Source organism: Mesoplodon bidens (genome assembly GCF_964165515.1).
Source record: "Mesoplodon bidens genome assembly, chromosome: 20".
Classification (NCBI taxonomy): domain Eukaryota; kingdom Metazoa; phylum Chordata; class Mammalia; order Artiodactyla; family Ziphiidae; genus Mesoplodon; species Mesoplodon bidens.
In genome coordinates, this window is record NC_138181.1 from 7,065,755 (window position 1) to 7,085,254 (window position 19,500).

General features: G+C 38.2%; 1 protein-coding gene across 10 annotated transcripts in view; it reads right to left on the bottom strand.

Moving 5' to 3' along the window:
* Window positions 1-19,500, bottom strand: part of PSD3 (pleckstrin and Sec7 domain containing 3) — a 559,242-nt gene that overhangs the window by 146,893 nt on the left and 392,849 nt on the right. For all 10 annotated transcript variants that reach the window (XM_081221103.1, XM_081221102.1, XM_081221100.1 and 7 more), the window contains one exon: window positions 8,223-8,266. In XM_081221103.1, coding sequence (XP_081077229.1) covers window positions 8,223-8,266 — 44 coding nt within the window. The remainder of the gene's footprint in view (window positions 1-8,222; window positions 8,267-19,500) is intronic.

Here is a 19,500-nt window from a genome sequence, read left to right on the forward strand (position 1 = left end):
ACTGAACCAGGAAGAAACAGAAAATATGAACAGACCAATCACAAGTAATGAAATTGAAACTGTGATTAAAAATCATCCAACAAACAAAAGTCCAGGACTAGATGGCTTCACAGGTGAATTCTATCAAACATTAGAGAAGAGGTAACACCCATCCTTCTCAAACCCTTCCAAAAAATTACGGAGGAAGGAACACTCCCAAACTCATTCTATGAGGCCACTATCACTCTAATAACAAAACCAGACAAAGATACTACAAAAAAAGAAAATTACAGTCAATATCACTGATGAATATAAATGCAAAAATCCTCAACAAAATACTAGCAAACAGAATCCAACAACACATTAAAAGGATCATACACCATGACCAAGTGGGATTTATCCCAGGAATGCAAGGATTCTTCAATATACGCAAATCAATCAATGTGATGCACCATATTAACAAACTGAAGAAGAAAAACCATATGATCATCTCAATAGATGCATAAAAAGCTTTTTACAAAATCCAACACCAATTTATGACAAAAACTCTCCAAAACGTGGGCATAGAGGGAACCTACCTGAACATAATAAAGGCCATATACGACAAACCCAAAGCAAACATCATTCTCAATGGTGAAAAACTGAAAGCATTTCCTCTAAGATCAGGAACAAGACAAGGATGTCCACTCTTTCCACTATTATTCAACACAGTTTTGGAAGTCCTAGCCATACCAATCAGAGAAGAAAAAGAAATAAAAGGTATACACATTGGAAAAGAAGTGAAACTGTCACTGCTTGCAGATGACACAATACTATACATAGAGAATCCTAAAGATGCCACCAGAAAACTACTAGAGCTAATCAATGAATTTGGTAAAGTTGCAGGATACAAAATTAATGCACAGAAATCTCTTGCATTCCTATACACTAATGATGAAAAGTCTGAAAGTGAAATTAAGGGAACACTCCCATTTACCATTGCAACAAAAAGAATAAAATACCTAGGAATAAACCTACCTAGGGAGACAAAAGAGCTGTATGCAGAAAACTATAAGACACTGCTGAAAGAAATTAAAGATGACACCAACAGATGGAGAGATATACCATGTTCTTGGATTGGAAGAATCAATATTTTGAAAATGACTCTATTACCCAAAGCAATCTACAGATTCAATGCAATCCCTATCAAAATACCAATGGCAAATTTTACAGAACTAGAACAAAAAAATCTTAAAATTTGTATGGAGACACAAAAGACCCCGAATAGCCAAAGAAGTCTTGAGGGAAAAAAACAGAGCTGGAGGAATCAGACTCCCTGACTTCAGACTATACTACAAAGCTTCAGTAATCAAGACAATATGGTACTGGCAGAAAAACAGAAACACAGATCAATGGAGCAAGATAGAAAGCCCAGAGTTAAACCCATGCACTTGTGGTCAATTAATCTATGACAAAGGAGGCAAGGATATACAATGGAGAAAAGACAGCCTCTTCAATAAGTGGTGCTGGGAAAAATGGACAGCTACATGTAAAAGAATGAAATTAGAACATTCCCTAACACCATACACAAAAATAAACTCAAAATGGATTAGAGACCTAAATGTAGGACCGGACACTATAAAACTCCTAGAGGAAAACATAGGAAGAACACTCTTTGCCATAAATCACAGCAAGATCTTTTTTGACCCACCTTCTAGAGTAATGGAAATATAAACAAAAATAAACAAATGGGACCCAATGAAACTTCAAAGCTTTTGCACAGCAAAGGAAACCATAAACAAGACGAAAAGACAACCCTCAGAATGGGAGAAAATATTTGCAAACGAATCAACGGGCAAAGGATTAATCTCCAAAATATATAAACAGCTCATTCAGCTCAATATTAAAAAAACAAACAACCCAATCCAAAAATGGGCAGAAGACCGAAATAGACATTTCTCCACAGAAGACATACAGATGGCCAAGAAGCACGTGAAAAGCTGCTCAACATCACTAATTATCAGAGAAATGCAAATCAAAACTACAATGAGGTATCACCTCACACCTGTTAGAATGGGCATCATCAGAAAATCTACAAACAACAAATCCTGGAGAGGGTGTGGAGAAAAGGGAACCCTCTTGCACTGTTGGTGGGAATGTAAATGGATACAGCCACTATGGAGAACAGTATGGAGGTTCCTTAAAAAACTAAAAATAGAATTGCCATATGACCCAGCAAGCCCACTACTGGGCATATACCCAGAGAAAACCATAATTCAAAATGACACATGCACCCCAATGTTCATTGCAGCACTATTTACAATAGCCAGGTCATGGAAGCAACCTAAATGCCCATCGACAGACGAATGGATAAAGAAGATGGGGTACATATATACAATGGAATATTACTCAGCCATAAAAAGGAACGAATTTGGGTCATTTGTAGAGACGTGGTTGGATCTAGAGACTGTCATACAGAGTCAAGTAAGTCAGAAAGAGAAAAACAAATATCGTATATTAATGCATATATATGGAACCTAGAAAAATGGTACAGATAAACCAATTTGCAGAGCAGAAATAGAGACACAGATGTAGAGAACAAACATATGGATACCAAGCGGGAAAAGAGGCGGGAGGAGGTGTTGGTGTGATGAAATGGGCGATTGGGATTGACATGTATACACTGATGTGTATAAAATGGATGACTAATAAGAAAGAAAGAAAGAAAGAAAAAAGAATAAGGAACCTAGGAGGTAAAAGACCTGTATTTGGAAAACCATACAACACAGATGAAAGGAACTGAAGATGACTCAAACAGAATGAAAGATATACCGTGTTCTTGGATTGGAAGAATTAATATTGTTAAAATGACCATACAGGTTCAATGCAATCCCTGTCAAAATACTAATGGCATTTCTTTCACAGAAGTAGAAAAAATTTCAAAATTTATATGGAAACACAAAGGACCCCAAATAGTCAAAACAATCTTGAGAAAGAAGAAGAGAATTGGGGAAGTCACACCGCCTGGCTTCAGACTATACTACAAAGCTACAGTAATCGAAACAGTATGGTACTGGCACAAAAACAGATGCACAGATCAATGGAACAGGATAGAGAGCCCAGAAATAAAACCACACACTTATGGTCAATTAATCTATAACAAAGGAGGCAAGACTATATACAGTGGAGAAAAGATAGTCCCTTTAATACATGGTGCTGGGAAAACTGGACAGCTACCTGTAAAAGAATGAAGTTAGAACATTCTTTAACACCACATACAAAAATATACTCAACATGGATTAAAGACCTCAATGTAAGACTGGATACTATAAAACTCCTAGAAGAAAACATAGGCAGAACACTCTTTCACATGAATTGTGGCAATATTTTTTTGGATCTGTCTCCTAAAGTAAAGGAAAGAAAAACATCATAAACAAATGGGCCCTTTAACCTTAAAAGCTTTTGCATAGCAAAGGAAACCACTGAGAAAACGAAAAGACAGTCTACTGAAAGGGAGAAAATATTTGCAAATGATATGACCAATAAGGGGTTAATACCCAACATATATAGACAGCTCATGCAACTCAACATCAAAAAAACATACAACTGGATTAAAAAATGGGCTGAAGACCTGAAGGACATTTTTACAAAGAGGACATGCAGATGGCCAACAGACACATGGAAAGATGCACAGCATCACTAGTCATAAGGGAAATGCAAATCAAAACCATGATGAGATATCACCTCACACCTGTCAGAATGCCTATCATCAAAAAGAACACAAATAACCAATGTTGGTGAGGATGTGGAGAAAAGGGAACCCTCGTACACTGTGTATGGGAATGTAAATTGGTGCAGTAACTGTGGAAAACAGCATGGAGGTTTCTCACTAAACGAAAAACAGAACTCCCATATGATCCAGCAATTCCACTGCTGGGTAAGTATCTGAAAGAAACAAAAACACTAATTCTAAAAGATACATGCATCCCAATGTTCATAGCACCATTATTTACAATTGCCAAGATACGGAAGCAACCTAAGTGTCCATCAACAGATGAATGGATAAAAACAGATATGGTGTATATATACAATGGAATACTACACAGCCATAAAAATGAATGAAATTTTTCCATTTGCAGAAACATGGATGGACTTGGAGGGCATTATATTATGCTAAGTGAAATAAGTTAGAGAAAGAAAAATACTGTATGATATCAATTATATGTGGAATCTAAAAAATATAACAAACTAGTGAATACAGCAAGAAAGAAGCAGACTCATAGATGTAGAGAACAAACCAGTGGTTACCAGTGGGGAGAGGGAAGAGGGGAGGGGCAATATAGGGGGAGGGGATTAAGAGGTACAAATTATTAGGTATAAAATAAGCTACAAGGGTATATTGTACAACATGGGGAATATAGCCAATATTTTGTAATAATTATAAATGGAGTATACCCTTTAAAAACTGTGACTCACTATACTGCACACCTGCAACGTATATAACATTGTACATCAAGTATACTTCAATAAAAATAAAATAAATCAAGATCTCCCCCACGCAAGTATATACTACGAAATCCTACAAACTTTGAAGTAGCAACCCCTTTCCTGTAACTATTACCTAAACTTACACAATTGTAGAAAATCTCTCAGGAAATGCAGTTCCTCGCGCTGTTGCTATTATTCTTTCTATAGACTTTTTTATAGACTTCATTACATATAAGCACTACGCTCCTCAAAGGAGGATATAAAGGGACAAATCCAGACATGTATAATTTCCTTAAGCTTACAGTCTTAATGGAACATTCCTACTTTAACTGAGAATAGAAATGACTGTGTCATCAGATAAAGTAAAGTGGATGTTTAAGGGCTGAGATTATTTCTGGTTGGTAAGATCAGGAAAGAATTCATGGAGCATGTTATGAGCTGAGCTGTAAAGAATGGCAGGGATGTAGAGTCTAAGCAGAGGTTACTTTATGAGCACTGTCCAAAAAGCCGGAAGCCATGGGGCAAGTGCAGGGAATGGCATCTAGTGGCAGCTTTGTTGACATACAGGGTGTGTGAAGACAAGTACGGGGAATAAAATAGATTACTGGCACAATGTGCAGAGCTTAGTGACATTTTAGAGCAGAGAAGGGCTCCAAAACAGGTTAGGGTAGAGGAAAGAGGCTGGAGGCAGAGACAGTCAGGAGGCAGAAGCAGGGATGTCTGAACTCGGAGTGCCGCAGCAGGAATGGTGTGGGGCCGCTGGTGGGGCCAGTTCCGCAGGAGCGAACGAGGGGCCAGAGAGGTTCAAGGATGATGGGAGCCCAGACTCTAGGAAATACTGGTGCCATTAATAGAAATGGAGAACATGTGACGAAGTCCAGAGACAGATGCTGAGTGCTGAGTGCAGAGGAAATGTCCTGCAGAAAAATGCAAATGTTGAACTGAAATCTGGGAAAGAGGGCAGAGCTGCACATAAGGTAAGAATTTTTAGATATGGCAGATGAACTCTTAAGACTGAACGAGACAGATGAGAATGGGACTTTAGTGAAAAGACAATTCTAAGTGCTAATCTTCGGGAGATACTAACATTAATGGCTAATAGGAGGAAAATGAGTCAGAGAAGGTGTGACTGGAGAAATACAAGGAAAACTGGGGGAGCACAGTGTAATATACAGTTACACATATGCATATATACTTACTTATGAATGAAAAAGCTTAGCTCTTGATCTGAAGGATCACGTAAGTTGATAAATGGACAGCAGGGTTTTCTAAAGTGTGTTCTAGGGCAGGGGTCCCCAACCCCCGGGGATACCGGTCCGCAGCCTATTAGGAACTGGGCCGCACAGCAGGAGGTGAGTGGCGGGAGAGTGAGGGAAGTTTCATCTGCCGCTCCCCATCACTCCCCACGGCTCCCCACTGCTCGCATTGCCACCTGAGCCATCCCTCCCCGCCCCCCTCTGCCCCCACCCATGGAAAAACTGTCTTCCACCAAACCGGTCCCTGGTGCCAAAAAGGTTGGGGACCACTGTTCTAGGGAACACTAGTTTTATTAGCTGTTGAAAGGTATTTCATGATCAAAACAGGACTCAGGGATCAAAAAGGTTAGGATATTGGCCCTTTATCTACTGAAGAAATTCAAAGAGTCCATCACACTGACCCATAAACCCTTTTTGTTTTATATCCTCTAGATACAGCAGTGTATCTAGACAAGGAGCCAGCTTGAGAAATACTAATACGTCATTAACATTTCAAAATTCACAGAATATTAAAACTGAAAAGGACAGCTGTGATAATTTCTTCCAATCGCTTCATTTTATACGTGAAGAAAGTTAATTATATGATAAATTGCCTTATCCTTGGTAGGTGATGAATAAATGTGGATAGGAAAGCATATGAACAAGAGAGAAATAAAAAGGAAAATGACAAATAAAATAGAAATCAGACCTTTAAAAGCTACAATATTAGTTACCATTTGAGAGGTAACTTGCTTTTATGCTTATTGTTTTAGAATATTTCACAGTGTCATCCTGAAGAGGAAACTGAGGCCTCAAGGATCACATGGCCAGTGGTCCAGCTGGTACACAGCAGAGCTCGAATTCAAACCCAAATCTGTCTTACTCTTGAAATCTGGGCTCTTGAACACAATGCCCTGTTGACCTGACAAGAGGGCCAAAGAAGAATCCAGTTCTTGGGTAAATATCCACCCTCACCCATGGATAGGGCCCAAGATAAAGCTTTCTTATACCGAATTGCCACTATACATGAGTGTAAATAAAACCTAATGTAGCAAATTCAATATATCAAAAACTAGATTTACAAAACAGATCCTCAGGAGTATATTTATTTGTTTTTAAAATAAATTTATAAAAGAATCATCAAAATATTCTCCCTCACAATGTGAATATATTTATAATTATTTCATTCTATTAATTTTTTCTAGAGTAGACATCCTGCACAGGTCAAGATACGCCTTTAATATTTCAGCAAGGGTCTAAGTATATCATTTATGAAATTTTTCTAGGAAACTCACTTTCACTCATGATAAATAAGTCCAAAAATAATCGCTTTGGACCTCAGGCCATGAATTCATATTAATTTTAATGAGTTTTCCTTGAAATCATACACTATCTTTACTTGAGTCTGGTGATATACATACACAGAAACATAGACCATCACATATACTTGCAAATAATACAGTCTCAAATTTTGAATCCCCAATTTAAAATAGTACCACATTCCCTTACAATTAGTGAAACAATTTAAGTGGTATTGATATTTTTTAATTCATTCTAGCATGTTATATGTAAGATCTAGTCAACTGGTAAACCATTTTTCCGCAGTGTGCATTATGAAAGAATAAGATTTATTCCCCCACGTTATGATTTGTAAACCTAAGTTCACTGTAGATGGCTATGTTAGGTAACATGTCAGAAAAATATTTATGAAAGCTTAATATCAGTGAAAATCAAAAATAAAATTCACATGTAGTTCTAATTAAAAAACATATTTTGCCCTAATTTCTTGATAACTTGATTAAAAATTTAGTAAAGATTCTGATCTAACAATTTCTAAAAAATTAAATTCTTAACTGCTATATTGATCAGTAGAAATTTAACAAGGGTGGTTTTCTTGGTCTACATAGAGTTAGTTATAATTTATCTGTAATACTATCTCCCCCAAAGTATGTACCTTGAAACCTTACATTTTACTGTCAAAATGGGTTCAGGAAACATTGCAAATTCTATTTCTCTCTTACAGATTGACAATAAACCTCAGCACTGTACAAGCTCCTGCAAGTTCTTCAGTTAAAAAAAAAAAATTAGCTTCATTTAATCCATCATTTCTCAAGCTCATCTATCAATATCCTGGTATAATTAGTGTCACAGGAAACAGGATTAGAAAACCTTGCTATAATGATAAGAAGGAGATAATCAGAATAAGTGTATGGTACCCAAATCATCTGTGTTAGATTCTGGAATTTATGTAATTTTATCATATTTTCTTTTTGAATGCTATTTTTTATAAAAGGATAATTGATTGCATACAGGCATAGCAAACAGCTTAAAATAAGAATAGGAGCATGCTGGGTACCAAGAAAGAGACATGGGATACTCAGGGTTTATGTGTCTTATACAAAGTAGGTAAGACATTGGTGTAAAATGAGAACAGTCGGTGCAATTAACCCTTCTCCAGGGTCACTGCTAAGGCACAAAGAAAGGCAGTAAGAAAAGAGCAAGTAGTTCATTTACTAAATGGCTGACATGCAGCATACTTACACGGCCCATTCAAGCTTCTCATTCTTGATTGAGTTGTACAGAGCCTGTAAAGAGAGAAAACAAGGTGGAATTATTCTTTCCATCCTGTTTCACATTTTGCGTTCAGCAAATGACCAAAGCCAAAAGGCTTGAGTGAGTCAGCAAGCAACTCCCAGGGCCCTTGTGGGTCATGCTATTGGTACTGCAGAAATGAAGAAAACACAGGTGAGGCTAAGGAGCACAGGGCAGGTAGACCTCTGCGAAAGAGAGAGACTTTTCATGAAGTAAAAAATGTCATTTGTAAGACACACAACACTGTACTACATTTTACCACATGATTAAAATGAGACCATGTACTCTATTTTTCTTATTCAAAATATGGTCTTATAGTTTCATTGCTTTGGAAATTTCAATATTCATACCTTTTCATTAATGGAATAAATATAACTGTTTTCATAACAACTTAATGAGTAAGATACATGGAAGGGAGACTAAAGCCCAATTATGGGAAACTATCAGAATAATTTCAGAGTTTCTATACCAATGACTTAAACAGCTTTTTGTTTTGTTTTGTTTTTTTATTGGGGTAAAGTTGCTTTACAATGGTGTGTTAGTTTCTGCTATACAGTCAAGTGAATCAGCTATATGTACATGTATATGCCCTCTTTGTTGGGTTTCCTTCCCATTTAGATCACCACAGAGCACTGAGTTCCCTGTGCTATACAGCAGATTCTCATTAGTTACCTATTTTGTACACAGTAGTGTATATATGTCAACCTCAATCTCCCAATTCATCCCACCCTCCCTTTCCCGCCCTTGGGGCCCATATGTTTGTTTTCTACATCTGTGTCTCTATTTCTGCTTTGCAAATAGGTTCATCTGTACCACTCTTTTAGATTCCACATATATGCGTTAATATACGATATTTGTTTTTCTCCTTCTGACTTCACTCTGTATGACAGTCTCTAGGTCCATCCACGTCTCTACAAGTGACCCAATTTCATTCTTTTTATGGCTGAGTAATATTCCATTGTATCAGAATGGCCATCATCAAAAAATCTACAAACATTAAATGCTGGAGAGGGTGTGGAGAAAAGGGAACCCTCTTGCACTGTTGGTGAGAACGTAAATTGATACAGCCACTATGGAGAACACTATGGAGGTTCCTTAAAAAACTAAAAATAGAACTACCATATGACCCAGCAATCCCACTACTGGGCATATACCCTGAGAAAACCATAATTCAGAAAGAGTCATGTACCAAAATGTTTACTGCAGCACTATTTACAATAGCCAGGACATGGAAGCAACCTAAATGTCCACCGACAGATGAATGGATGAAGAAGATATGGCACATATACACAATGGAATATTACTCAGCCATAAAAAGAAACGAAATTGAGTTATTTGTAGTGAGGTGGATGGACCTAGAGTCTGTCATACAGAGTCAAGTAAGTCAGAAAGAGAAAAACAAATACTGTATGCTAACACATATATATGGAATCTAAAGAAAAAAAATGGTTCTGAAGACCCTAGGGGCAGGACAGGAATAAAGATGCAGATGTAGAGAATGGACTTGAGGACATGGGGAGGGGGAAGGGTACGCTGGGATGAAGTGAGAGAGTGGCATGGACTTATATACACTACCAAATGTAAAATAGCTAGCTAGTGGGAAGCAGCTGCATAGCACAGGGAGATCAGCTCAGTGCTCTGTGACCACCTAGAGGGGTGGGATAGGGAGGGGGGAGGGAGACGCAAGAGGGAGGGGATATGGGGATATATGTATACATATAGCTGATTCATTTTGTTATACAGCAGAAACTAACACACCATTGTAAAGCAATTATACTACAATAGAGATGTTAAAAAAAATTTAAAAAAAAAGCCACATGCACCCCAGTGTTCACTGCAGCACTATTCACAATAGCCAGGTCCCAGAAGCAAGCTAGGTGTCCATGGACAGAGGAATGGATTAAGCAGCTTTTATGGGTCCCACCTCCTGACTCTGCTTTACAGTTGGTGAGTGTCGCACTGGCGGGTGTGGTGGTGCAGCAGACAGAAAGCTTCCTTGGAGCCTTCAAGGCTCCGTCCAGGCAGCAGAAGCCTGCCCCACCACACCTCCCAGCTCTGGCGTCACGTGTAAGCTCCTTGTAATCACGTTGTTCCACTACAGCTAATCCAAGAAAATGCTACCTACACCTCTAGTTTCTTACTTTTGAGTGAGATGTTATAAAGAAAACACAAGTGCATCTCTAAGATATAAAACCAAAACAGCAAATTGCGTTGAAGAGAGGACTATGTGTCTAATAACATGATGCAGTTGGAACATTTTTCTTTAAAGAAGGATTTGGACTTATGAGACTCATCTCATTCACTCTGAGATGGGAAAAAGGGGACCAGATGCCATCCAGCCCCTCATCTTCCACATGAGGAAATCGTAAGTTCATAACGTTTCCCAGGCAGCACAGCACAGCACAGCAGAGGCAGAACTGCCTTGTAGATCTATCTTCTAAGTGTGAGAGGCAGTCTACATGCGTGTGATCAGAAAGACTGCACCCAGGTAGTGAACGCCCTTTCTAGCAAAGCACGTGCCAATTCAGGACAAAGATGCTTAGTTACAGATTTTATATTATTTAAGATGCGATACCTGTGTCCTTAGCCAGTGTCTTGACAGACTCCATGGGAGTTCTTCAGTGTGGCTACAGTTGTCAGTTTACCTACTGTATAATTAGGGGAGCTAATAAATTTAGGACACATTTCATCATTATCAGGGTATGGTAAAACGTGTCCTCAAATACAGAAATGGTAAAACATCAAAAGAAAATAAGGGGTAAATCAAGGCACAAAGACCATGCTATAAATTGGAGGTTCTTTTCGAAGAACTCAAATTCACTCAAGAACCAGGACAACCTATTATATAGCTAATGTCTCTTGAGTCTGCATGTACAGAAGTGCAGCGTCAATGTCTAGCTCCAGCCTCAGGAGACTCTTGCTGATAAGTGTCTGTACATGAATTCTATTACTTGTAGGAGCCGTCCTGAACCCACAAGTAATAGTGGGCTTTTCAGAAGAGACAGACCCTTAAAGGTCCTTTATACACTATCACACTCAATACTAACCAGAGTAATTTAACAATATGGTAAAGATAAAAAAACTATCTGTTCATAAAGGTAGAAAATGATATCTAAGCAACTAGAAATTTTCCAATAAATTCAATTCTGCTCTAGATCAATTTTTTTTCAAATTTTTTGCCTGTGAGAATATTTTCTTGAAGAAAGAACTGAGTTTCAAATGATAAGATTCTTGCTACCCTGTCAGCTGCACATCACACAACAAACTCTATTATAAAGGGTCTTGTAAAATTCAACAAACTTGCTATATTGTAGGTCAAGTCCTCTTTGTGTAAATGATAATGCAACAAATCTAAACAGGGGAGGCTATCCTTATCCTTTTCAATGAAAAAATTACAAAGGGATTCTCATGAATCTTTTTAGTGCTTTACGATAGTCCATTATTTCTCTTAAAAAAGGAAAATTTGCTTTGCAAATGCATCCAACACTCATATACCCTGATCACAACTGCCTACCCTTGTATCTACTTCACTTCGTTAGGAACTGAAGTCCCTTGATTCCCCCTCATCCCCAGCCAAGAGTCCTCACATCCTTTCCCAGGCAGCCCATCACCTCAACCAGTCTTGATGGTACTTTCCACTCCTTTGTCCCATGGCCTTTCTGTTGTACCTGAAAAGAAACACTGTAACTCTTGACCAATCCTATTCTGACTTCACATTATATTAGCTAAGATTTCTTTAGCTTCAAATTCAAAAATCTAAACTCTACCTTAAGGGTAAGGGGGACCTAACGTTTATGTAGCCAAACCATAAAAAAGATCCAGATGGAGCTGGCCACAGGGACACAAGAATTTAAAACTCTGCCCCCTTGTCAACCATTTCTCAATAAAATTGGGAAAAAAACATAAACTCTGCCCCCTCTCCTCTCAACTCTTCTCTTTCCATCCTAAACATCCCCACTCCCTGTTTCTTTGCTACACAAGAAACAATAAACATGTCCATATCAACAGCACCCATCCACATCTTTGTATCTCTCAATAAGAGAAACCCACAGTTCTTTTCTCCCAGCTCCAGTTTGAAAAGATTCCAATTGGTATGATGTAGGCCACCTGTCCTCCCCACTGATCAATCCATGTGCCTGGGAGATGAGGAGTTATGATTCGGCCCTTCCCTGCAGTCAAGGGGGCTGGGGCATCTACTACAGAGGGGTGGCACTGACTGGCCCCAAGTGCAGTCCTCCTGAGCTCCTGGTAGGCGACTAATTCAACATTAATAGAGAACAGTACACACTAACATCTCACACTTCCGCAGAGCATTCATTCATGAGCCTCCTTTAACTTTTTTGACATTTTCCCTAAAATGTATCCGCATGGGCATCTGTTCTTTCCTCCTTTCTGACAGGAAGGGAAGGAGTGTCCCACGCCTGCCAGGCTAAGCCTCTAACACAGGTCCTGACCTTCCCTTTCTGGGGTAACAGCTCTTCCTTTACCTGCTCCTCTCTACCAGCTTTCAAACCTGTGCACGTCTCTCCAAACCCCATCTCTGCAATTTAGTTGCTACCCTTTGTTCCTCAGAACCTCTCCTGAGAGAAGTTTCAGCAATTCTTATCTCCGCTTGATCTATTCTCTTCAATGTAGTTTCCATCCCTGTTCCTCCATTAAAACTTATCACAAGAAATTCATCAGCTTTCCTCGTTCAAGGCCACTCTAGTGTTCTGTATCTCTTCACCTTCAGCAGCACTGAACACTCTCAAATACTGAATATATTCTTCCTTATTTTCTGTGACACAATACATAGTTTCCTGAATTTTCTCCTATCTCCTTTGACAGTCCTTCTCCTTACTCATATCTTCCTCATCTTATCCCTTAAATGTGGCTGAAACTGAGGGTTTATCTTTGGCCCATGTGAACTCCTGTGAAGCTCAGATTCATGTGTCACAAAGCATCACAAACTCCATAAAAAGGAACTAACTAGTACATGAAGGCTTAATAGTGAAAGTGTACTCTCAATCTTAGTAAACCCCATTGATATAAAACATTTAATTTCTGGAGTACAGAAGTACTACACATAAAGCCCAAGGATGGGTAGTTTATGGTGATATAAAACATTCCCAAGTCAGAATCCTAGGAATGCCAAAATTTTTCAATCAATTGTTCCATTCAAAATACTTTTACATATATTTCTACCACACAATCAAGGAAGCTCCAGGTTAAAATCATCTTTACTACCAATCTTGCACCTGCCTACTAATGGCACAAGAACAAGCCTTTTAGTAATAATGTTTTTAGGAGAAATTGTTAAAACTCAAGAAACAACAAAACGGAATTTCAGAGCTGAAAGGGGCCTTAGAGGTCATGAAATAAATTCTTCCTTTTGTAGATGGGGAAGATGAAGCCCCGTGTTTAAAAAATTCTCTCAAGGTGCTATAGCTAGTTTTCATAAAGTGTGACTCAGAAATTACATTTCTCTCAGAAATCAAGTGACTACATTCAACTAACTACATTCTATCCTTTCAAGTAACTAAATTCTTTCCTATCAGCTAACTAGAGCTAACTACATTCTCTCTCCTAAAACCAAACTTGACAGCATCGTAAATGCCTGGCTTAGGTCAAGGCTCACGTGAAAGGGAAGAAGGCTTGTGCCTCTCCTGGAATCGAGTCACGTAATGCTGGTCACTGTGATATTCTCTTCTTAAAGATGAGCTTGAAACAAGAGCCACCGTTGCTGGGACACATGCTTGGGATGCCTCCGTCAGGGAGGATGAGGGTTTGCTGCACTGATCGTATACTCCCACTCCACTTATGACCAAAGGTATGTGCCATACAAATGGCTGAAATTGGAGGTGTATTCGACAGCTTAGTAAAATAATTTATCTCTAGCTATGTGAGGGGTTAGCTGACCTAGGTCCAAGAAAGCAAGATTTGTGGTAAACACTGTCACAGAAGGCTTCCATTTCCCTGTGGCCATGAATTGGTAGCTGGAGACAAGTGGGGAAAGGGACCAAATCAATCTCAATGGGCCAGAGCAGCCCATATAAATTATATGCAGTGAGGTGATACCCAGCTGTCTCAGGCTAAATAATGGACCCCCAAAAGATATCCAGGTCCTAAACCCCAGAACCTGCAAATGTTTCTGCATTCCACAAAAAGTTTGCAAACAGAATTAAGTTAATGATCTTGAATGGGAGAGAATATCTGGGCTGAGTGGTGTCTCTATAAGAAGGCAGCAGAGGGAGATTTAACAAAGACAGAAGAGAAGGTAACACGAAGAAGGACAGAGAAATTGACGTGATACAGACACAAACCAAGGAATGCTGGCAACCACCAGAGGTTGGAAGAACCAAGGAAGAGATTCTCTCCTAGACCCTCTAGACGAGCGCAGCACTGTCCACACCTTGATTTCAGACGTCTGGCCCCCAAAGTTGTGAGACAATAAATCCCTGTTGTTTTAGAACACCAAGTTTGTGGTAATTTGTTGCAGCAGCCCTAGGAAATTAACACACGAGGTATAAATGGAAGACAGATATCTGAATAAAGAATGATCATACCCACAGGTTGATTTCTAGAAACTTTTCCAGAGTCAGTCCCCAGGTAAAACACTGTTGTCTACCAGAGTGCTCTCAACTAAAGTATGAGGGTATGTGCCAGAATCAGCCAATGAACTTTTTAAAATATTGATCAGAGTGCCATCCCAGATCTACTGAATCAGATTCACAGATTAGGAACCTAAACATGAATATTTCCAAATGATCCACACATAACTCTGATACAAACCTTTGGTTAAAAATCACTGCTTTGTGAGGTTACCTGTCTTCTGCTAACTGAAATTCCTGCAACTTAACCCAGGAGCTAGACAATAATCAAATACCTCCACTGAGACTAAAGAGGGCAGAATGATTCCTCAGAGTTGAAGTTCATCATGTTTAAGAATAAGAAAGCAAAGTAACTTGCTTAAATTACAGAGGTCGCGGTATCTTGGTCTAAATTTACTTTTAAGTCTTTGGTCTTCAACTTTTAATTGCTTCTCATCGAGATGATAAAATGCAATTTTATTCAAGGCTTAGCACCATCTTTGACAGCCCACACACGGTTCTCTGAAGTCCCTATTACCATGCATTGGGTAACCATGAGTCTCTTTCTCTCCAGAACCACATTTGGAATCTATGAAATTCGTGTATTTTTGTTCAATCATCTCTCAACTCCAATGATTTTTCTTTCTCTGTGCTCCTTGAATTACTATGAAAAGTATAGGGGATAACACAACTTCCAGGTTCCCTTCGTGAGACTGACAGTGACCACAGTGAAATTTGTACCCAAGAATTATGACACCATCAACACCATGGCTATCTTGTTCAAGTGCAATGCTGGTTCATGCAGATATTCAGATCAAGCAGACTTCTGAGTATAGAACTAAATCTGGAAAATGTTATCTGAGAAAGACTGTGTTTGAAAAAGACATTGGTTAAAAATTAATAAATCTAGTTACCATATGAATTTCAAATTGGTTAGAAAAACTCAAAATATCTTAAAGCAATGGCCCTCAACTTTTATTTTCTTCCCTATACCTTAAAATAATATTGAGAAACTGCATTACTCCCTCATTAAAGAGGGCTTCCCTAAAACTAATATTTAGAATTGACTCTTTGTTTGCCCCTCTACCCGTGGAAGTTGCTACACCCATGCAACACACCAAATAAAGTTATGGGTGAGAACTGTGCCGCCGCCTTCTTTTTTTCTTTTTCTTAAGTGGCAGAAGGCAATTGTCAAGCAGAAGTAAAAAAGGATAAAGAGCCTGAAACTCTGACCACAAGGGTATTCATAGGTAGATCCATTTTAGGGAGAAGAACATATAAAGGATGAGTTTCTGGAAACTGATTCCCGTACCCAGTGGAAAATTTCCATGTACCCAAGTTTAAAGAACACGACATTAAAGAACACATATTAACAAGCAACCTTGCAGGCATTCCTCTCTTTAGCTCTCATTCAGGGTGACAAAAGCATGCTCAATATAAATAACTTATTCTGAGTTTAGCTTTTTCTCACATCTATAGTCAGATCTATTTTTTGGATCCAGTCACCATGTAAACAGAGTCAAAATCTATGTCCTGGAGCGTTAACTTACCACATGTTGTGGCGCACTTACAAACCCAGCCAGCAATGGCAGAAACATCTAACCATTAAGTGTCTGACTCTACTGCAGAGATGAGCCAATGCCAAACCATAACAGATACCACAATAACATAAAAGCACTCACCTTACTGAAAGGGAATCTGAAGTACAATTAATATGCATGATTCATCACATAACAAACACTTGTGAGTACATCTATAGGTCACAGTGGCATTATGCTAGGTGTAGAAGAATCCACTCTGCCTTCAGGGGCCTCTTATGTAAGGATAACAAAACGTACTGCTAATCCTGACTGAACTTGACCTAATGGAGAATTAGCTAGCAGAATCAACTTTTTACTTCCTGCCATCAATGTGCAAGACACTTTCACACATAGTATCTAATATGTGACATCATATTACAAGTAATTTTTAGAGAAATATTTAATAGAAGAGAGAACAGATCCAGTCTCAGGATCTAAGAATTTGAGGGAAGGAGGGGGTTCGTCAATCACGAACTTGCCCTTTCAAGACAAATAATTCCATTTACATGGTTTTCATTTTCTAACTATGTGCTATAAGAGGGTTGTATAAGGTTACCTTTTTTGACCCCCTTCCAGATCTACCATTCTATGATTCTACTTCAAAAGGATCTCAGAAATCACCTGGTCAAACTCTCAAACTAGTTCTTTCCCTAGTCCCTACTCCCTTTTCCTGTGTCCCTCACTTATTTTTCCCCATAGTTATTGATTAGTAGCATCACTATCTGCTCCCAAATCCCAGGTATGACTCTATAAATTAGAAAATAAAATTAATTTTTAAACTGCATATGAAAAAAATGAAAAAGGGAAAGATTGAGGAAGACTGACTCCCTAAGGGGGAGGAACAGCAAGTGGGGCTCGCCTGATTGCCTACTGTCAAATATATCTTTGTGAGCTAAAATAGGAACCACCCTTCCTTATCACCAAAGGGGGGAAGATGCAGCCAAAGATAATACTAAATACGCACACCTACCAAAAGATTTGGTGAGCAGCTCTGGAGGTGCACTCAACCAAACCTTAAAGGGAACAAAAATGTTCCCTTTATTACCATTTATGCTGACACAGTACTACAAACTATTACATATACACACACACACACACACACACACACACACACACACATATTCTTTCATTTCATTCATTCTGAGGGTAGAATTGGTCAATAAGGTGTCATGAGTATTTCTACAGAGCGTATTCCTCCTAAACTGCATTTCCTACACCTTATGATTACCTTCCATTTGACTGGCTGCTGTGTCTTAAGGAAACTTTCTTAACTATGCTAGTTCAAATAACATTATTCAAAATGTAAATGTATTTAAATACAAAATAGCCACTAAGTTCCTTTTTCTAAATTGAGGCATAATTGACATATAACATTATATTAGGTTCAGGTGCACAACATAATGATTTGATATTTGTACTAAGCTCCTTTTTGAGCAAAAACTTAAGTAGAAAGAAATTTTTTCTCCTTGTTAATACTGTAAACATATCCCTCAACACAATAAAAGCCATATATGACAAGCCCACAGCTAACACCCAAAGTGCCTGCATCAATTTACATTAAAAAACTGAAAGCTTTTGCTCTAATGTCAGGAACAAGACAAGGATGCCCATTCTCACTGCTTTTATTCAACATAGTATTGGAAGTCCTGGCCAGAGCAATTAGGCAAGAGGGGGAAATAAAAGGCATTCAAATTGGAAAAGAAGAAGTAAAGTTGTCACTATTTGGAGATGACATGATATTATGTATAGAAAAACTTAAAGACTCCACAAAAAAAACTTGTAAAACTAACTTAAAAATTCAATTAAGTTGCAGGATATGAAATCAATATACAGAAATCTGTTGATTTCTATACACTAATAATGAACTATCAGAAACAGAAATGAAGAAAGCAATCCCACTTATAATTTCATCAACAAGAATAAAATACCTAGGAATAAATTTAATAAAGGAAGTGAAAAACCTATGCACTGAAAATTATAAGACACTGATGAAAAACATTGAAGATGACCAAATAAATGGAAAGATATTCTGTGTTCATGGATTGGAAGAATTAATATCATTGAAATGTCCTATATTACCCAAAGCAATCTACAGATTCAATGCACTCCCTATCAAAATTCCAGTGGCATTATTTTCACAGAAATAGAAGAAAACAATCCTAAACTTTGTGTGGAGGCACAAAAGACCCCGGATAGCAAAAGCAATTTTGAGAAAGGACAAAAAAAGCTAGAGGCATTACACTCCCTGATTTCAAAATATATTACAAAACTATAGTAATCAAAACAGTATGATAGTGACATAAAAACAGACATGCAGATCAATGGAACAGAAGAGAGAGCCAGAAATAAGTCCACACATATATGGTCAATTGATTTATGACAAAGGAGCCCTGACTATACAACAGGGAAAGGGCAGTCTCTTCAATAAATGGTGTTAGGGAAAACTGATCAGCCACATGCAAAAGAATGGAACTGGACCACTATCTTACACCATATACAAAATTTAACTCAAAATGGATTAAAGAGTTGAATGTAAGACCTGAAACCATAAAACTCCTAGAAGAAAACATAGGCAGTAAACTCCTTGACACTGGTCTTGGTGATGAGTTTTTGGATTTGCACAAAAAGCAAAGGCAACAAAAGCAAAAATAAATAAGTGAGACTGCTCAAACTAAAAAGCTTCTGCACAGAAAAGGAAATCATCAACAGAATGAAAAAGCAATGAACTGAATGAGAGAAGTATTTGCAAACAATGTCTGATAAGGGGTTAATATCCAAAATATACAAAGAACTCAAACAACTTGATCACAAAAAACAAACAAACAACTCAATTAAAATATGGGCAAGGGATCTGAAGAGACATTTTTTCAAAGAAGACATACAGATGGCCAACAGGCAAATGAAAATATACTCAACATCACTAATCATCAAGGAAATGCAAATCAAAACCACAATGAGACATCACTTCACACCTGTCAGAATGGCTGTTATCAAAAAGACAAGAAATACCAAGTGTTGGCCAGGATGTGGAGAAAAGGGACCCCCTGTGCACTGTTGGTGGGAATGTAAATTGGTGCA